General features: G+C 39.5%; 1 protein-coding gene across 2 annotated transcripts; it reads right to left on the reverse strand.

Annotated features, from left to right (window-relative positions):
* Positions 1–1,262: 1,262 nt before the first annotated feature.
* On the reverse strand, positions 1,263–16,525 carry CLEC9A (C-type lectin domain containing 9A). 2 transcript variants are annotated; one of them, XM_084766604.1, is made up of 6 exons: positions 16,309–16,525; positions 14,885–14,965; positions 8,656–8,802; positions 4,225–4,376; positions 2,819–2,934; positions 1,263–1,748 (listed from the first exon to the last, which is right to left on the reverse strand). In XM_084766604.1, the coding sequence occupies exons 1-6, from the start codon at positions 16,397–16,399 to the stop codon at positions 1,616–1,618; spliced, it is 720 nt and encodes a 239-aa protein (XP_084622730.1). In that variant the 5' UTR covers positions 16,400–16,525; the 3' UTR covers positions 1,263–1,615. The 2 variants fall into 2 exon arrangements, with proteins under 2 accessions (XP_084622730.1, XP_084622731.1); XM_084766605.1 differs by having other exon boundaries at positions 4,225–4,372; positions 16,309–16,495.
* Between the last annotated feature and the right edge of the window lie 1,255 nt (positions 16,526–17,780).

Consider the following 17,780-nt stretch of genomic DNA (forward strand, 5'->3'; position numbering starts at 1 on the left):
CTGCTCCCATAGCTGGAACAACCTATGGAAGGCAGCATTCTAACTAAGCAAGCCAAGTGTTGGCAAACAGTGGATGGCTCAGCTTATCATACAGCTGTTCTCATTCAGCCCAGAGAGGGAGCACTTCTAACCTGAGGACCTCAGGAAGACCAGAGGCTGCCTAAACACAAGTCTGTGCTGTGACTGGTGCAAACACAGTTTCTCAAGGGCAGCTGTAACTGGTGCAGGCACCCTCACCTCACTCATTTCACTGTCTATTAAGTGGGCTCTTTGGTTTTGTGTTAGAGTCGGCCAAGAGACACCCCCTTCCCTGACACTCCTGAGGTTGCAACAATAGGAGCAATAAAAGACTTCCTGGGTGGTCCTCTCTCACCTCCTTTGCTCATCATTAGAGAAGTGGGCTGAGCTGGTAATGCAATAGCAAGAGCAAGCAGCACCAGAAGCAACTCCTGCTCTGGTGGAGACAGCAGTCACCCAGGCAGTAGGGATGGAAAAGAGACCAGCTGAAGAATTCCATACAGTAGCCACGGCAGAAAGGATGGGCAGCAGAAGGAAAGAGACACTGAGGAATGGTAGAGTCAGAGACAATAAGAGAAGGCAGAAAGGCAAGGCTGGGTAAAGACAGAAGAAGGATGTGGCAAACCAGAGAGGAGAAACAGTGGGCTCGGGGAACTGGAAGAACGCCGTGGAGCTCCTGGTCTTTAGCATCAAGGATCACAGACCACCTATGCTGAGAGCTTTAACACGAACACTCAACAGGGGCTGGTGGGATAGTTCTACATCCTAGACCCGGAGACTGTGATAGTCACTGTGGGGTTGAGTGCCCCACCATCCTACAGCCGTGCAAGAACTGTAACACTAGTGGGAGGTGCCTGCTGCTATTGACTGCTGTGTAATGCTGCTGCCAAAGATCAAGGATTGTAAAAGCTGTCTTGAGCTGGGGCTGAAAGTGATAAAAACCCAGAGGTAGAAGCCTTCAACCTGAGCACCCAAATCCTACAGCAATAGACCCTTAGCTCCAAGGGTTAGCAACTGCAAACTTCTATATCTGAGGGGTCTGACTCTAGGCCTTGGCTCTCAGAGGAAGATTATAAACACTGGAGGTCACCATGTTGCTCATTTTTATCTAGGGCCAAAGTCCCCCTGGCATATGACTGGTGGTAATACTACAGTTTGGAAATCCATCTCCCTCCTCTCAGTGTGTGATCTTATGATATATAATTATTAGAACCTGATCTGAAGAAAATTCTGTCAGTTGTAAGTATGGTAGGTAGATTTCTTTATTAAAAAACAAATCAGGGATTACTGCAAGAACTCCCATAAGGACAGCTAGATTCCTGTGTAGTATGCATAGTCACTTTGGACTTTTAAACAGACAGGAAATCATTTTCTCTTCTTTGTTCTCAATGAATCAGGTTTTATGTAGCTCTAAATCAATTTTCTCCTTGGTACCGTGGGCAGAGTCAACGGAAATCTGAAAAGCATTGAAGAATATTGCCAAGTGTAAATCTAAAGCAAATTAGCTTTCATAGGCCACACACCAATGTTCACCTCTATTTGCTCTTTGACCTCTTTCAAACACTCATGTCACAGAGGTGGCTTTGCGTTGTATCTTTCAGTTGCAGGATCCAAACACAGTCTTCTCACAGATAAAATATTTCAAGCTGCTGCACTCATCTGAGATGAGGCTATGGTCTTTGAGGTACCCACAGATCTGGATGGCTGATAGCTGTCTCACTGTTGGCAACCTGAAAAAGTAAGTTAGGTTACCAGGTTAGATGTTAGATTGGAAGATAACAGTGGTATTTGGGTATGAAACCCTCAGAGATGCTGTTGGATTTATTTTAATTTGCTTTAATGTGGCACCCTCCTGTGGTGGTTTTATCCTCCTTCAAATAACAGCTATTACATTTTACTAAAATATGTCATTATAATTAGAAAAAACATTTTATTAAAAAAAATGAACCATGTTTACTTAAAGGTAGGCGATAATGGGTTTCTTTGACTCCATCCTCAAAATACTAAGCCACCTGATTGGGTCCAACAATCTCCATTCCCATCTGAAAAGCTCAATATAGAAATTGCTCAATAGTTATTATAGTCCCTTGACCAGAAGGCTCTCTCAGCATTAAGTTATACGAAGAATGTTCTTGATACTTGTATTTTACTGCCTGCTTAGAAACTTGGAATAAGATAAGAATTTTCTAGAGAATAATCATAGGAGGGCTGATAAGAAGGAAGATTTAGAAGCTGTATACAGGATAGTTACATGTCAACTTGACACAAACTAAAGTCATCTGAGATGAGGGAATCTCAATTAAGAAAATTCCTCCATAAGATAAGGTTGTAAGCAAGCCTGTAAAGTATTTTCTCAGTTAGTGATTGATAGGAGAGGGCTCAGTCCATTGTGGTGATCCTGGGTTCTATAAGAAAGCAGGCCGAGCAAGTCCACGAGGAAAAACCAGTAAACAGCATCCACCGATAGCCTCTGTATCAGTTCCTGCCTCCAGCTTCCTGTCTGGTTTGTGTTTCTGTCCTGACTTCCTGTGGTGATGAACAGCAACTTTGCCACTAAACAAAATAAACCCTTTCCTCTCCAACTTGCTTTTTTGGTCACTATGTTTCATCACAGCAGTAGAAACTCTAAAAGGAAGCAAGAAAACCAAGTCTTAAGTATGTTGGTTATAAATTCAATCAGAAGCCTGTAAAAGTCTTCTGGAGGAAATACAAGGTACAAGGTAAACTTTAAAAATTTCTTCCTAAAAAAAAATTCTTCCTATTCCTAGTTTTGCTTGTAATGTCTCCTTTATAAACTTACAAGTCAGAGAGAGGAGAGGATCCATCTTGCCAGAACCAAGATCCACTGAGTCCGTCCTGAAATACTCCCACCCAGTATTCATCCCCTCCTTTGAGCTTGCTGTTGATAATAAAGTCCTATTAAAAACAAGACACAAACTGTGAATGAAGAAAAGTAAATAACAACCCAAACTACTATGTAGTATAAAGTCTGATATTTTGCCTAGTCAAAGACTAATGAGAACTTGAGTGTTGAAGAAAAAGAGGAGGTGTTAAAGTGAAGAGGGGACATATGCACACATGCACACACACACACACACACACACACACATGCACACACACACACACATGCACACACACACACACACACACACACATGCACACACACACACACACACACACACACACACACACATGCACACACACACACACGGGGGGATACTTTTTCATTATAGTTAGTATGGTGTGTTAAATACTATGCAAAATATAGACACCTGATATTAAGGTTTTAATAGATTCAGAGTCTGTCAGATAGTGTATGTTAAACAAAGTAAGTCTTATATTGACCCTTCATAATGGAAAGTAAATGGTTACCTACTTCATTCACCATATGAATCCTCCTCCTCCCTTTAGCATTTTTGAATTTTAAAGCTTCTTGCTTTATTGCATATTCTTAACATTTCCCATTGTTCTTATGTTCAGTTACTAACCTTTTTTTTTTTAGGTTAAGAAAGGTCTAACTATGAATTCCACTTCAGATATTCCGTTTAAGGGAAGAATGTCTTCAAGAAACATTGTACTATTTATTTATCAAGATTCTAGTAAACCGGGTTAGTAAAGTTGACATTTCACTGAGAAAACGCTTACTCCTATTAAGCCAATTCATTTCATGATATCAGCCCAGGTTTTATTCTTTGTAACTTTTGTTTGTTTTTGAGACAGAATCTTGATACATGCTCCTCAAACTCAACATTCTCCCGACTCAGCCTTCCATGTCCTGTATTTACATGCATGTGTACATGCAGAATAGGACTTCAGTTTTCATGCTCCTATTTCTCCCTATGCATTATAGATTATTTTGTTTTGTGTAGCATTGAATATAATAAATACATTTAAGAGCATCTACAGTTGGGATGTCCATGTATGTGGGGAGCATGTAACAGCTCAGTAATCCTCTTTCTTTTTCCTTCGGGTTAATTAAGAGATAAACAGTCTGTGTTCCTCACTTTCTGGAAAACCAACCTCATTTTCATTTCTCCAATTGAAGGGACAATAAATTATATGAAACTCTACTTTGTTTCTTTAATTTTTATATTAAAAATATACCACTGCTGTGAAAAATTTAGGAATCTTATGAGAATCTGTACTTCATTTTAATGAGTAACATGGTATTTTCAGAATGACATGAAATCATAGAACAGTCTTTACCATTTCTTCTTTGCTGTCTATTTGAAGAAGATTAGCACCCTCTTTTAAACAATTCTCTTTACTGCTGCTCCATATTTCCCTACGTTCAAAGGCATGGTAACAATTTTTTCCATTCTGAATCCAGTTGTGTGGACAAGGACTGCAGTTACTACCTTCAAAATAGAAACATTTCCTTAATTGTTATCAATCTGCAAATTAGCATCCAACTCTGTCAAAATAATTCAATGGTACCCATGAAGAAGCACCTACCCATTCAGCTTCTCTGAGGCTAGACACAACAAGATTTTTGTAATGTCCATCTGAAATACCTCCTTAATAAACTACAATAGCTGGAACTTATTAGCTTTTGAATTGAGCACTATGAAGGTCACATGTAAAAAATAAACCTTTTTTTTTTAAGAAAAATGGTAGATTTTTCTTTTCACATAATTTCATATGATTCCCTTTCTCACAATTCAAAGGGTATTTTCTAGATGAACTTTAATATTCTAAATATTCTAATATTCTAAATAATTGTTGAATATTTAACAGACTGTAATTTACTTGAGAACTTTTAATTACAAGAGCAAATAACTGTTTCAGTTAAAATCAGTATGGAGATGGCTTTACCCAAATCTTTCCTCCTATATCAAAATGTGATCTTGTTTTTATACTGAGCCATCGATAGGGCTGAGAAGTAAGCTTTGAATTAATGTTTTAATTCTGAGACTTAAGCAAGAAAATATTTCATGTTTAAAGGAAAGATCAATCAATGCACAAAAAGAGTGGCTTGAAACAAGTGGGTGTGAACTGGGCATGTAAAGAAAGAACATTTTAGGACTTCATGATAGCTAAGAATCAGATTTTATTATTAATGTGTTTCTTTAAGGAACATGTCTTAGGAAAGACTATACTCAAAACAGCACAAATGTGACTGGGAGGTTCTACCATAGCTTTAAGGAAGAAGACAGAGAAACTCATAGAACACTGGCTGCTAAAGAGTAGCATTCCATGTCGGTTAAGAAACACTTCATGAGCAGTTTTCAAGATTGAATCCTGTGTCCTTCAAGGCTTCTCAGTAGCCAGTGTTTGGAACCAGTGCCAGGATGCTGAGCCTGTGAAAGTCACAGCAGGGTTAGTGTTGAAATGGTCTTTGGAAGGTTGGAAAGCCACAATGGATTAGCAGATCTCCAAAGCAGGTTATTACTTGTTCAGGGTTTGTAGCTCAGAGGTGGGCCTAACTCATGCTTACCATAACTTGTCATATATATATGAACACTAGTGTAGAATAACCATACTATAATTCACAGACTCAAAGGAGGTCAGTAACAAAGAGGGCCCAAGGAAGGGTGCATGAATCACACCAAGAAGAGGAAATAGAGTAGACAGACGACGTGCGCTAAGAGAGGGAACAGGATAGGAGAGAGAGAGAGAGAGAGAGTGCTGAGGAAAATGAAGGAAGGGATCTGATAAGGAGAGAGCAAGGCAGTGGGGTAGGATAGAGGGCTTGCAGAAAGAAGAGAAACTGTGGCCTGGGGCATCTCTGAGACAGACTGGCGACCTATGACAGCGTAGGCTCCTGGGGGGATATAGGGGTGACTCTAGCTGAGATCTCTACTAGTGCAGGACATGAAGACTAAAGAGGACACCACCTGACCAGACAGGACTCCTAGTAGAGGGAGGGGAACACCAACCCACTCACAAAAACTCATTCAACCCAAATTTTACCCTGCCTACAAGATGTGCAGGGATCAAGAAAGAGCAGAGATTGAGGGAACGTCCAACTAATGCCTGGCCACACTGTCCAAGAGAGCCAATACCTGACACTATTAACGACACTTCGCTCTGCTTGCACATGGGAGACTAGCATAGCTGTCCTCTGAGAGGCCTCCCTCATCCAGCCATGTATTGAAACAGATGCTGAGACTCACAGTCAAACACTGGGCAGGGCACAGAGAGCCTTGTGGAAGAGTGGGAGAAAGGATAAAAGGACCTGGAGGGGACAAGAGCTCTACAAGAAGTCCAACAGAGCCAACTAAACTAGGCCCAGGGGGGGGGGGTTTGCAGAGACTGAAACAACAACCAAGGACCATATGTGGACTGGATCTAGGCCCCATACATATATGCATTTGATGGGCTGCTTGGTCTTTTTGTGGGTCCCCTAGTAAAGGGAGCAAGGGCTGTCTCTGACAAGGACTTTTGTGCATGTTTTTTTTTTATTACTTCCCCCTTAGTGGAGCTCCCTTGCCAGGCCTTGGTAGAGGATTACTCAGTCCTGATGCACTTGATGTGCTGAGATGGATAGATGAGGGGTGTGGCTCCCTTTTTCTGAGGGGGAGGGGAGGGGGGATACAGGGAAGAGGGAAGGAGGATGGGACTGGGAGGAGAGGAGGGAAGGTTCTATGATTGAGACAGAAAGTGAATAATTAATTATTATTACTATAAATTAATTAATTTTAAAAGAACACTGGTTATACTCAGTGACTCTGCAAGCATTTTTTTTTACTTAAATGTTCAATTACAATGAACAATGAGGACTGTAGTGATGACTCAGAAGTTAAAAGCACACACCTCCTCTTACAAAGCACACACCTCCTCTTACAAAGCACACACCTCCTTTTACAAAGCACACACCTCCTCTTACAAAGCACACACCTGCTCTTACAAAGCACACACCTCCTCTTACAAAGCACACACCTCCTCTTACAAAGCACACACCTCCTCTTACAAAGCACACACCTCCTCTTACAAAGCACACACCTCCTCTTACAAAGGGTCCAAGTTAGGGTCCCAACACCTAAGTTGGGTGGCTCACAACTACCTATAAATCCAGCTATAGGAAGATCTGATGTCTCTGGCTTCCTCTGGCATTGCACTCACATGTCCATACCCCTGCACAGAGACCCTCTCACACATACATATTACTAAAAATTGGACCTTATTTCTTAAGGAAAAATATTGTAGAATTTTCATTTCATATAACTCAAAGTTCAAATGGTATGCTCTAGAGGAAATTTAACTTTCTAAATAAGTATTAAGACACCACAGAATATTTAACAAACTGTAAAACAGGTAGTAATACAAATTTAAGTTAAAAAATGCCCATAAAAAGCAAAACTCAATTAACTCTATAAACTTTTTAGAAGTGAGTCTTGCATGTTATAATTTTATGATGAATAGTCTAATTTCCAAGATCAAGTTTTGTGCTTAGTTACCTACAGTAATAGTCTAAAGAGTCAAATTAAGTGAACTGCACAGTTTGGAGCTAGAATTGAAAATAGGCCTCGATTTGAGTGACTGGGTAGAATATATTGTTGATTCTTAAAAGCCTAAGAAACACACACATTTCACTTGATCCGGCTATTAGATTGGGTTAACTGAATGTTTTAGGAATGTCATCAGACTTTTCAGCATCTCCCTGAAAAATATGGAAGAGGCTGAACTGGAGAGCAACTAAAATTGTGTCCCACTTGTCAACTGCGAAGGCCAGAGACAACGCTAGCCTGCAGTACATGAAGTGCTCAGCTAATCTTTCAGAGACCTGAAGCCTGGACAAACTGGATTATTTTTCTTTTAAATTTCACACAGAAAAGGATTTCAAGACAGTTTGAAACAAAGCAAGAGATTATGAAGGATATTTTATTATAGACTTTAATAAGCATGAGGGCTAGATGTAAGAGAGACACTGGGGAAAAAGCAAGAGCCGCTTAAAAGCATGGCTGTGGGCTTCCCTAAGGCTGAGTTGCTGAAACTAAGACACATCCAACTCTGGGTCCTGGCTCCTGAAAGAGATCCAGGATCAACTCTTCTCACATTGGTCCTGTCTGCCTCTCTGCTGGCTCTCCAGAATTACAACCTAAAACATTTCTAAGAACCATTTCATCTTGATAAAGGAGACTATCAGGAGAGGCTCTGCAGAGGCCTGGGCTGGAATTACTATCTAATAAAGCGAAACCAGGAGACACCAGGGTTGCACAAGGAGTTTGCTCCATGTCCTTTCCCTGTAAGTAAGATTTCTGGTTAGGTTCCTAGAAAAAATGCAGGTTCACAGCTGAGGAGAGAAAAGAGGTAGTTAATGGCCTTGGAATCTCTCTTCCCTCAGGTTGAGAGTTTATAACCAGACCCTGGGTAAGGACCTCTTCTATCTTTTCATGTCTTCCTTATTTTCTATCTTTCAGACATATCTCAGCACTCACTCTAAACCTTAATAATCCATAGAGAATAGAATACACAGAATTATTTCTTTTGATCAGTTGCTGCAACTGTTTGGGTCTCTACTGAGTTCAACTCTTCTTAGCTGGGCCTGTTGTCTCTCTGCCTGTCATCCCAGCACTGAGGAGGCTGAGGCAAGAAAGTCATTTTCACACGTGGGGAAACAGCCACCATGAGTTCTGGCCAGCCGAGGCTAAATGACAAGCAATGCAAAAATCACACTGATCCTCTGTCAGTTACCTGAATGGAGAGATCTTTGTAGCAAGGCTTGGCAGGTTTCCAGCTGCAGAGTTTGCTCTCTCTGCGACTGTGTGAGGTTCAGCAAGGCTCTGTCCTGCTGCATGAGCTTTTCCTGATGACTCATTACAAGAGAGGACACCTGGAAAACTGTGACAACACACACACTTTATCAACTACTGACATTTCACAATAAAGTAATCCCCCAAGACGGATCAAAGAAAACAGGGTGTAATTTGCCTGGCTTTGGTTCTTTGTATAAAAGTTACATTATTTAAGAATCAAATGCCACCAAAATACATAGCAAAACCAAAACAAATAAACAACACCCCCCTCAAAAAAACCTTCCTTTGCTCACCCAGTCTCACTCGCAAGAACAAATAAATTGATCAAGTTCCTTATCAAATTAATCGAGATAAAATTTCTGTTCAATCTTTTTTTCAAAGCATGGGAGGCTGTTTATATGATCTTGAACATTTTACTTTTTAACACTTAAGTATATTTTAGTATTCATTTCTGTAAGTAGACAAAACTCTCTCACCCACTGACTCATTATAATGGAGTAGAAATCCACTGTGTGGATGCATCATGATTTCCTTCAGCAGTACTTTGGTGCCATTTTAAAAATTAATTGGATGATTGATTTGTTTATTTTTTCAGGGTTGGAATCTGAACCTAGTATTAGGATTTTCCCCCAGTCTGCCTAGCAACCTGTGATGTCATTTCATACTTGCCAGTGGGCGTGTCCCTGCCCAGGAGTACATAAAAGGAGAAACCCACTTACCTCTTGCTCTTGCTCTCCCTCCTCCACTCTCTTACCCATCTCCTCTCTTGTCCTTTTCTTGGTCTCCTCTTCCATTCTTGCTGTCTCCGTCTCCCTATGTCTCTGGGGTACCTGTCTCACTTCCCTGCTCTCCCACACTCATATAATGAACCTCTCTATATAATATCTGTTACCTGGCACCTTCTTTTCTAATCATTAAAATCCAGGGCCTCATTGATGTTGGACACGAGCACTAAGGCTTAATTGTCAAATGGCTCATCCTCTTGTATGACAAGGGGGGACTCTTTAAAGAATTTTAGTCTTGGTGCTTTCTGTTCTAGTTTGAGGACCTTTATTCCCAGAACCCATGAGCTGGGCATGGTGGTGCAGATTTGTATTCCCAACACTAGAGAGATGGAAATGTTGGATCTCTGGAATGCCCTAACTGGCTAGTACACTCTTCCTGCAGGCCAGGAAGAGACATGTGGCAGCAAACAAGGTTGGAGCTCCTAAGTAGTGATACCCAAGGCTATTTATTCTATGTCACACACACACACACACACACACACACACACACACACACACACACACACACAGAGCCACATCTGCATGAGCTTGTAAGAGCATACACACACACACAGATGTTAGGTCCTGCTGCAAAGTATAGGCAGTGTGCCCTTCCCTCTACCTAGGGCCAGGGCTTCCCCGTGCCTAGAGACCCTTCACTATATAATCTAGACATTTTGGTTCTGCCATCTCTTCCTGCTTTTCCCCTCCCTGCTCTCACCCTCCTATCCTCCTTTTCCCTCCCCCTCCCATGCTGCTCCAGTCAACCTGCACTTACATAACATAGCTTCTTCTCTGTTAGCTTATTTCCTTTTAATCAATCATCTGGTGGCGTGACTTGGATTCGAATCGTGGACATTTAAATTCCATTCGGTATTTCTAAGTAACCCTCCATATATGCCTTTGTAGAGTGTTTCAAGGTTATCTACAATTACAGCTCTTTCTGTTTGTGACTGAAATTTTCCTCACAGATGTGAATAGGTTGGTTGTATTTTCTTGTCTGTGAAATGTGATTAGAGCGCTTGTAAACAGCACACCCTCCAGTGGCTTTCAAGTAGTTTCCTTTGCTTCCTTGTGTTGTGAGGAATTAGCTAGCAAACCTGGAGTCAGGCTGGGTAGTGCAACTGAAGTTCACACAAGACACTGATCTTCAGACAAAACATGGTACATGCTAGTTAATGGAGTAGCTTGTAACAATGGGTCTGAGAATTTGGAGACCAGAATGTGACTCACTTGTCAGCATTGTTTATTGATGGCAGCATGCTGGATGATTTGCCCTTGGTTTTAATGAGACCCTGAGAGATGCCTTCTGCTAAGGCAGGTTGCCTAGTCTCAGCAAAATTTTGTCTTTATGATCAGCAAAACATAACAATCCCCAAGCAAGACTCTGGGGCTCCTTAATACTGCAACATCGTGTGCAAACATCAGCAGTTCTCGAAACAACAGAAAACTCATAGTGGAAACTGAGTCAGGCAAAGGTAACTGCCTTGTCTGTCCAGATCCACACACACACTCTCTTTTCCCCTCTATTTATCTTGAGACAGCATCTCATGTATCCTAGGCTGGCCTCAAACTTATCATGTAGCCAAAGATGGACTTGCAGTCCTGATCTTCCATCTTCCTCCTCTCATTTGCTGGGAATACAGGTCTGGGTCAGCACTACTCCTGGCTCCGTTCAGATTCTTCTGATGAGATACTTTGCTGGCAAATCCTTACTTCAGTATTGTTAAGTTGCACTCTTATTGTGTAATAAATCAAACTCCTTAAGTTTCAAGAAACTACCATGCTAAGGACTGCTGTTTAGGTCCTATGAGTCTCTGTTACCAATCAGCTGTGTGCCTAGAGATATTTGTTGGCATATCACATGCTTCAAAACTTGATTTTGGTGAGCTGTAAGCTACTGTGTATGTTTCGTTCCATATTTGGCTTGGTTTATGGTGATTTATTTGCATAGCTGAAAATTTTTTGTCATTTTTTGAAACACCACCATTTTATATTTTAGGTTATACATTCTAGATAAGAGACTAAAAAGGATATATGTTGTGCCATAGGAGTTAAATTGGAAAAAAACAATGGGATTATTGGCAAAGATATTAGTGTATATCTAGCCAGCACTATTAACTTAAATATTATAAATAGGTATCATTATGCTAAGATTCCTAGTAATGTTGGTTTTGCATGTGAAACTATAATCTCATGACTATATTGGTACATTTACATTTTGACATATTTGGGATTAATGTCATTGTAACTACAAAGAATGATGTTAACATTTTTCCAGATGTCTATACAGTTTTCCTCTGAGATTTAATGAGTAACTCCCACCCACACTCTCTTAGTCGCCACTTAAAAGTGGCACAGTAAACTTAACTCATAGTAAATGACTAATGAATTGACCTAAGGGACAGTATGCAGCAACAGAATTGATTTCATCAAAGCAGCCAGAAAGGGCAGAGAGCGCTGACACTGGGAGGCTCTCTTCTCTTTTACCCATGCTTTCAGACGAGGTGACATAGCTTCCCACATAGAGAACTCCCACTTAGTAAATCCTCTTGGTCTCAGTCTAAAAAAGTGGACAAAATTAAACATCACAGCACATAGCCTAGTCTTTTTGTGTGTGTGTGTGTGTGTGTATAGCTGTCTTTAACTTGTGTTTCTATACTTTGCAATCATCTTTTCCACTTTTTAAAAAATGTGTATCCCACTTTATCTTCTGGTTCATTGGATTTTTTTTTGTTATTGTTGTTGGTGGTTTTCAGTGCTATGTTCAAAACCCAGAGCCCTGTGCTCCCCTAGCAAGCTCTACCAATGAGCTAAAGTCCCAACCCTTCGTCTATTTTTCAGTTAGGTGGATATATTAAAATCTTGGGTGTGGGGAGGGGAGGTGGCTTCTCTTGCAGGTTGTTAAAACACACAGGCAAAAGAATAGCAGCCACACATCTCAATGATTTGAATGGCACAAACAGATACACTCCATGCATACATTCATATAATAAGCCATCTCTACAATGGAGAAAATGGATATACCCAGCACAGAGGCTTCCTGTCTTAATATTTAACTGGAATTTTATTCTGAGGCAGTTGAAGATTTGTATGTAGCCTATAAGAAATAATAGATCCCATCAACCCTTAGTCCACTTTCCACCACATGGAACCATGCTGAAAACTGAAGTTCAGTGTCATAACACCATGGTACACCATTTCTCCATCACTGGAGATGAGGATCCAGCGCATTGCCCTTTCAGGAAGGTAGGCATTCCCCGCACCCCCTCTTCCTGCTTTTTAACACTATTCTCTAGTCCAGTGATTTTTGTCATTACAATGATATTATAGAAATAAGATCTTACATCTGTAAGGTCTCACCCCCTCCAACTCAGGATTCTTTCCTGAAGGTTTACCTGGATAGTGGATAAACTAATAGCCATTGTTGAAATGGTTTCTTTCATATTAGTTCCCTCATTTGTTTAACTATTCGTTCACAAAAGGAGCTCTCGGCTGTGTTCTTGTTTAGTTCTTACAAATATACAAGTGTGTTCAGATTTTAGTGAAGGAAAGCTTCCACTTTCTGAGGTGAGTGTTTGGGGGTGCAATTGCTGGGTTGTAGAAAGGTCATGATTTAATGAAACCACTGCCCTGGTCTCCCAGGGACTCTATCACTGTACCGTCCTACGAGGGATGACTAATGATTCTGCTACACAGACCCATCAAATATGTGCTGTCGCTGGCTTGTGCTCTCAGTTTTCTGGTGTATGTAATGTGCCTCACTGTGGTTTTAGTTTTTTTTTTTTCAAATGGCTAAAGATATTGAATCCTGCTTTCAGGCTTGCTTGACACTTTCTTAAGTTCTTTGGAGAAAGGTGTTGCCACGTTTTTTTCCCTTTTACAGTTGAATGGCTTGGTTTTCTGTTGAGTTTTTAGTCTTTTATCCACTTTGGGTTCAAGTTTATGGTATATCGTTGGGTATGTGGTTTGCAAGTATCTTCTCCTTCTGCCTTGTGCGTTTGGCCAGTCTTATGTTGAAGTAGGTGCATCTTATCAGCCTTATCTTTTACTAATAACTTGCTAGGTGTTAGAGCAAGAAATCCTTATATACTTGGGGAATTTATTTATTTCTTTCTTTTTTCTACTTCGTTTGGGCACTACCTCGAGTTAGGCAAAGAAAACTAATATTCTTTGCTATATTATATTAATAACATGGTATATATAGGGATTGAAATATAATCTTATTTTTAGAAAATAGAGATATACTTTTCATATGTGATGAACTTTACTGGATGAGCTGTGTTTTAAGTCATTTCTATTTTGTTTTTTGTTTGTTTGTTTGTTTGTTTGCTTTTTGTTTGTTTGTTTTGGTTTTTGAGATTATTTTTTTCTGTGTAGCCTTGGCTGTCCTGGTCTCATTATGTAGACCAGGCTGGCCTGGAACTCAAAGAGATCTACCTGTGTCTGCCTCCCTGAGTGCTGGGATTAAAGGCATGTGCCACAACGCCTGGCTTCAAGTCAGTTCTGCTTTGCTTATTACAGTCTACATGGCTTGGTCTGCGTGGTAGTAAGACAGGAGAAAGGGAAAGGAGACATCTCTGTAGAGTTTCATTCTACATGGGAAGCAAATGCTTGACCTTTATTGATGTTTGAATTGTAATTAATTTGCAACAAGTTAGGAATAATGACTGAACAATGTGGTTTTCTGGGGAAGTGTATCAAAATACTCCTAGATCTCCCAAACAAAATTACTGGTTATTAGATGCAACACACTGTACTTAAATAATGAGTTGGAAAAATGAAGATAAACAGAATAAGCACAAAGAAAACTGATCTCTATGGAAATATTTTTGTAGTATAAAGTTTTCAAATTAATACTTAAGTAGCATATGACATTAAAGAAAACCCAGGAACACAAAAGGATGAAAGGAAAATTAAAAGTCAACAAACCTTGCAAATGACTATGCAAGCAGTGATGGCTAACATTCAGATTATATTTGTTGAAATTCTTGTGTACACATGTGCAGAGCACATGTACGTATATGAATCTAGTTTGCATATTATTTTTTTAAAAAATATAAATTTTTTAGACTCTAGAAAAGATTTGTTAACCTTCTGCTTTCATGGGAAACATCACATAAACACAGCTCTACATCTATACGAGTGCTTTTAGTCAGTTTTTAATTAATTAATTGCATTCTTTTAGGTGATTAATTTTATCAGATTCATCTATCTCACTATGTAAACTTCTTCTTAATATAAATCAAGGTGCCTTTATAGCATTTATATGCACTCAAAGAGTTCTTAATTCATTTATTCACCCATTTACCTATGTGGATTTTTTACATAACAATGCAGCTATACACAATTTCTACCCATTTATGTTAGCAGGTAATGTTGAAGATATGCCTTTGTACTTACACTTGATGCCCAAGAAAATGGATGTTGCTAATAAGCCCACACAGATCACACAGGAAATCATTGTCACAACACACCATGTTCCTAAATGTGGAATCAGAACAATGCCGTGAGTTACATAACACAGTTGGAAGGGTGACATTGGGATGAGTGGAAGAAGGTTGTCCTTCCTATGGGAGAGATGCAAAGATTTGAAACTCTAATAGGAAAAGGAAAATCTCTGCTTAGATTCTCTCAAGTGAATCTTATAGCTTGGTATACATCTCACCTGGAAAATACCGAATCCAATAGATTTAATAGCATCTCTCTTCAATCCTAATGTACAATAATATGGTTTTAATAAACAATTACATCTAGCTAGCTAGCTATTTAGCTTTCATTTATCTATCATTTATCTATCTACCTACCTACCTAGTCTTTTTCAAAAATCTCAATTATACCAACCAGACAACCTTGAATTCTTAACAGCATGTCTCTCCTACAAAGAGAGAGGGAGGGAGAGAGAGAGAGAGAGAGAGAGAGAGAGAGAGAGAGAGAGAGAGAGAGAGAGAGAGAGACTCCTATCTGTTTTTAACATCTGTTGGACATGATTGATTAAAGTATTTTTAGAAAATGAACAAAAAATTCCAGCTAATTTTACAACTATTCCAGGAAGTAAAATGAATAATGTGGCTTATTAATTCTTCATACTAATAAAAATAAGGCTTATCCTTACATATTCTGATAAGTCAGATAATGTCTTGCCTGTGATGGTTGTGGGTCATCCCTGGGACCTTGAAGTGGTGCTTTATGTGACAAAGGAGATTATGAAGCCATTATTATATTAGAGATCTGAGATGGGAAAGCTAGCTTCACTTAATTAATTTGTAACAAGTCAGAGTTTAAAAACTAAATAATGTAATTACTCAGGAAAATATAATAAAACACTTTCAAAGCCCATTCAATTATATGTTGTAAATTATTATGCATGACATCTAGTTGATGAATTAAAGAAATGACAAAAATACATAAAAACTAATTTATTTGAAAATATTTTGTGCTGTAGAATTTTAAAAATAGAAAGTAGCATAAAATGTAGAAACAGGTATTAAACAGTGAAAACACAACTGCATCAGCATAAATTTTTTTCTATTTTTTCAATTTTTCTACATTTCTTAGTATTTGTCAGATAAGTCATTGTTTTATTTAAAAAACTAAAGTGATTTAAATTGTATGATATCTTTTACTTTTTTCAAATTTGAAAGCGAGAATATATCACATTTTCCAAGCCCCATGCTCTTAACTCATTCCTCCATGTCACTGACCATAACTAGCATACTAGAAGAGTCTAATGAGGTTATCTCAGATTAGAAGAAACACCTTACGTTCATCGCAGAGCAACAACAGCAAAAATTCTAGTTTTGCATTATGCATTTGTATTTTATTACCTGAGCATTTGCTAGGAGACAGACACTTCTGAGAGGCCTCTGAGGTTGGACTGTCCCACTGAACAGAGGTATATATTTCTTCCTCATGCATGCTGAAGGTGAGCGCGGAGACAAAGCAGTCTACATAGGAGCCTGACACGAAGGACTCTTGTGATAAGAAGTAAGTTGGAACAGGAATTGGAACCAGCTACTGGTCCACACTGGTGAAATACACAGGGGATTAAGGTAAAGGGTAGGTGCGGCATCATCCAGACAGTGGAACTTTTAAAGCTGGAACTGAAACACAATCCACAAAGGAAGAAACGTGATTGTACTGAACTCAAAATGGCTATGGTGAAACTATACTGGTACTCAGATTTCCACATGGTAGCAGATGCTGAAGATGACATACAGAGGGTGAATTTCTATCAAGCGTACACAAAGGGTAACCAGGGAATAAAGACAGACACGGTCGAGCCTAGGCAAACCAATCAGTGCATAGCTTTTGGAGTTTCAAATAAGAGAGCTTGGAAGAAATTTCATTCCTAAATTCATTTCCAAACAGTCTATTGATTAGGGCAATACTGACTGCTAAGATAAGTAAGTTTCAAAAGGCCAGTCGACACTATAAATGTTTAGGTCTCCCTCGTAATTTGTTCCCAGGAATCCTAGTTTTAATAGAGCTTTGTCCCAAAAGTGGCCTGGGTTTCTCTCATCTACTGGAACATTAGAGCCATGATGGAAAAGGAAAATAAAAGATGTAAAGCCCACACTTTCTTCTTGAAATCCATAACCTCAAAGTGTTGTGAATCACATTTGCATATTTGACAAGAAGATTGGGTTTGTTTGGGCAGTGGCATGCAGAGGTGACTTTACTCTTGGAGGAGTAATCAATTATTTAGTGGATAGATGCCCACTTTCATCACATCCTGTGACTACTACAACATTGGCACTGAGACATTGTTTTACCTCTAGGCCACTTGCCCTTATGTCCAAAGGCCCTTTCTCAATAATTTAGAGCTCATACAACTTGCAGAATTGCATGTTCTCTTTTTATTTTAGAATCTCACTGGATCAATGATTCCTCATCACAAATGGCACACTCAGGAGATAATGTAAGGGAACTCAAGAAGAAAACTACCATTTTGGAAATGGTTAATAGGAGAGCCAAAGGGGAGTGGTGACGAAACATGCACTGCAGAGCTGAAATTACCCCACGGCCTAAAACACAAAGGAGGGTGCTCACTGGGACTTGGTAGTCTACCTCGCCAGATCCAAGGGCTGGAAAGCACATCAGGCTTTACCAACAAAGACATTTAGCTAACTGGAATTATACTTCATGGAGGAGGAGTGAGTAAAGGGCACCAGGCTTGGCAAATGTGATACATTCTCTCGCTGAGACTTGAAATGTATCTCAAGAGGCTGAGTTTATCCAGAAAAAATGTATTTACTTGAGTTTAGCTTCCTGAGACACAAGGAATAGATGGTGGGGT

The sequence above is a fragment of the Acomys minous genome (genome assembly GCF_964271855.1).
Source record: "Acomys minous genome assembly, chromosome: 17".
NCBI classification, from domain to species: Eukaryota; Metazoa; Chordata; class Mammalia; order Rodentia; family Muridae; genus Acomys; species Acomys minous.

What these genes read in the sequence shown, in the direction of transcription:
- CLEC9A (XM_084766604.1), bottom strand. Translation starts at nt 16,399, where the DNA reads ATGCATGAGGAAGAAATATATACCTCTGTTCAGTGGGACAGTCCAACC. An exon ending in TAGACAGCAAAGAAGAAATG is followed by an intron (nt 2,935 to 4,224) that starts GTAAAGACTGTT and finishes TGTTTTTAATAG; the next exon opens with GACTTTATTATCAACAGCAA. An exon ending in TCCTCTCCTCTCTCTGACTT is followed by an intron (nt 1,749 to 2,818) that starts GTAAGTTTATAA and finishes TTACTTTTTCAG; the next exon opens with GTTGCCAACAGTGAGACAGC.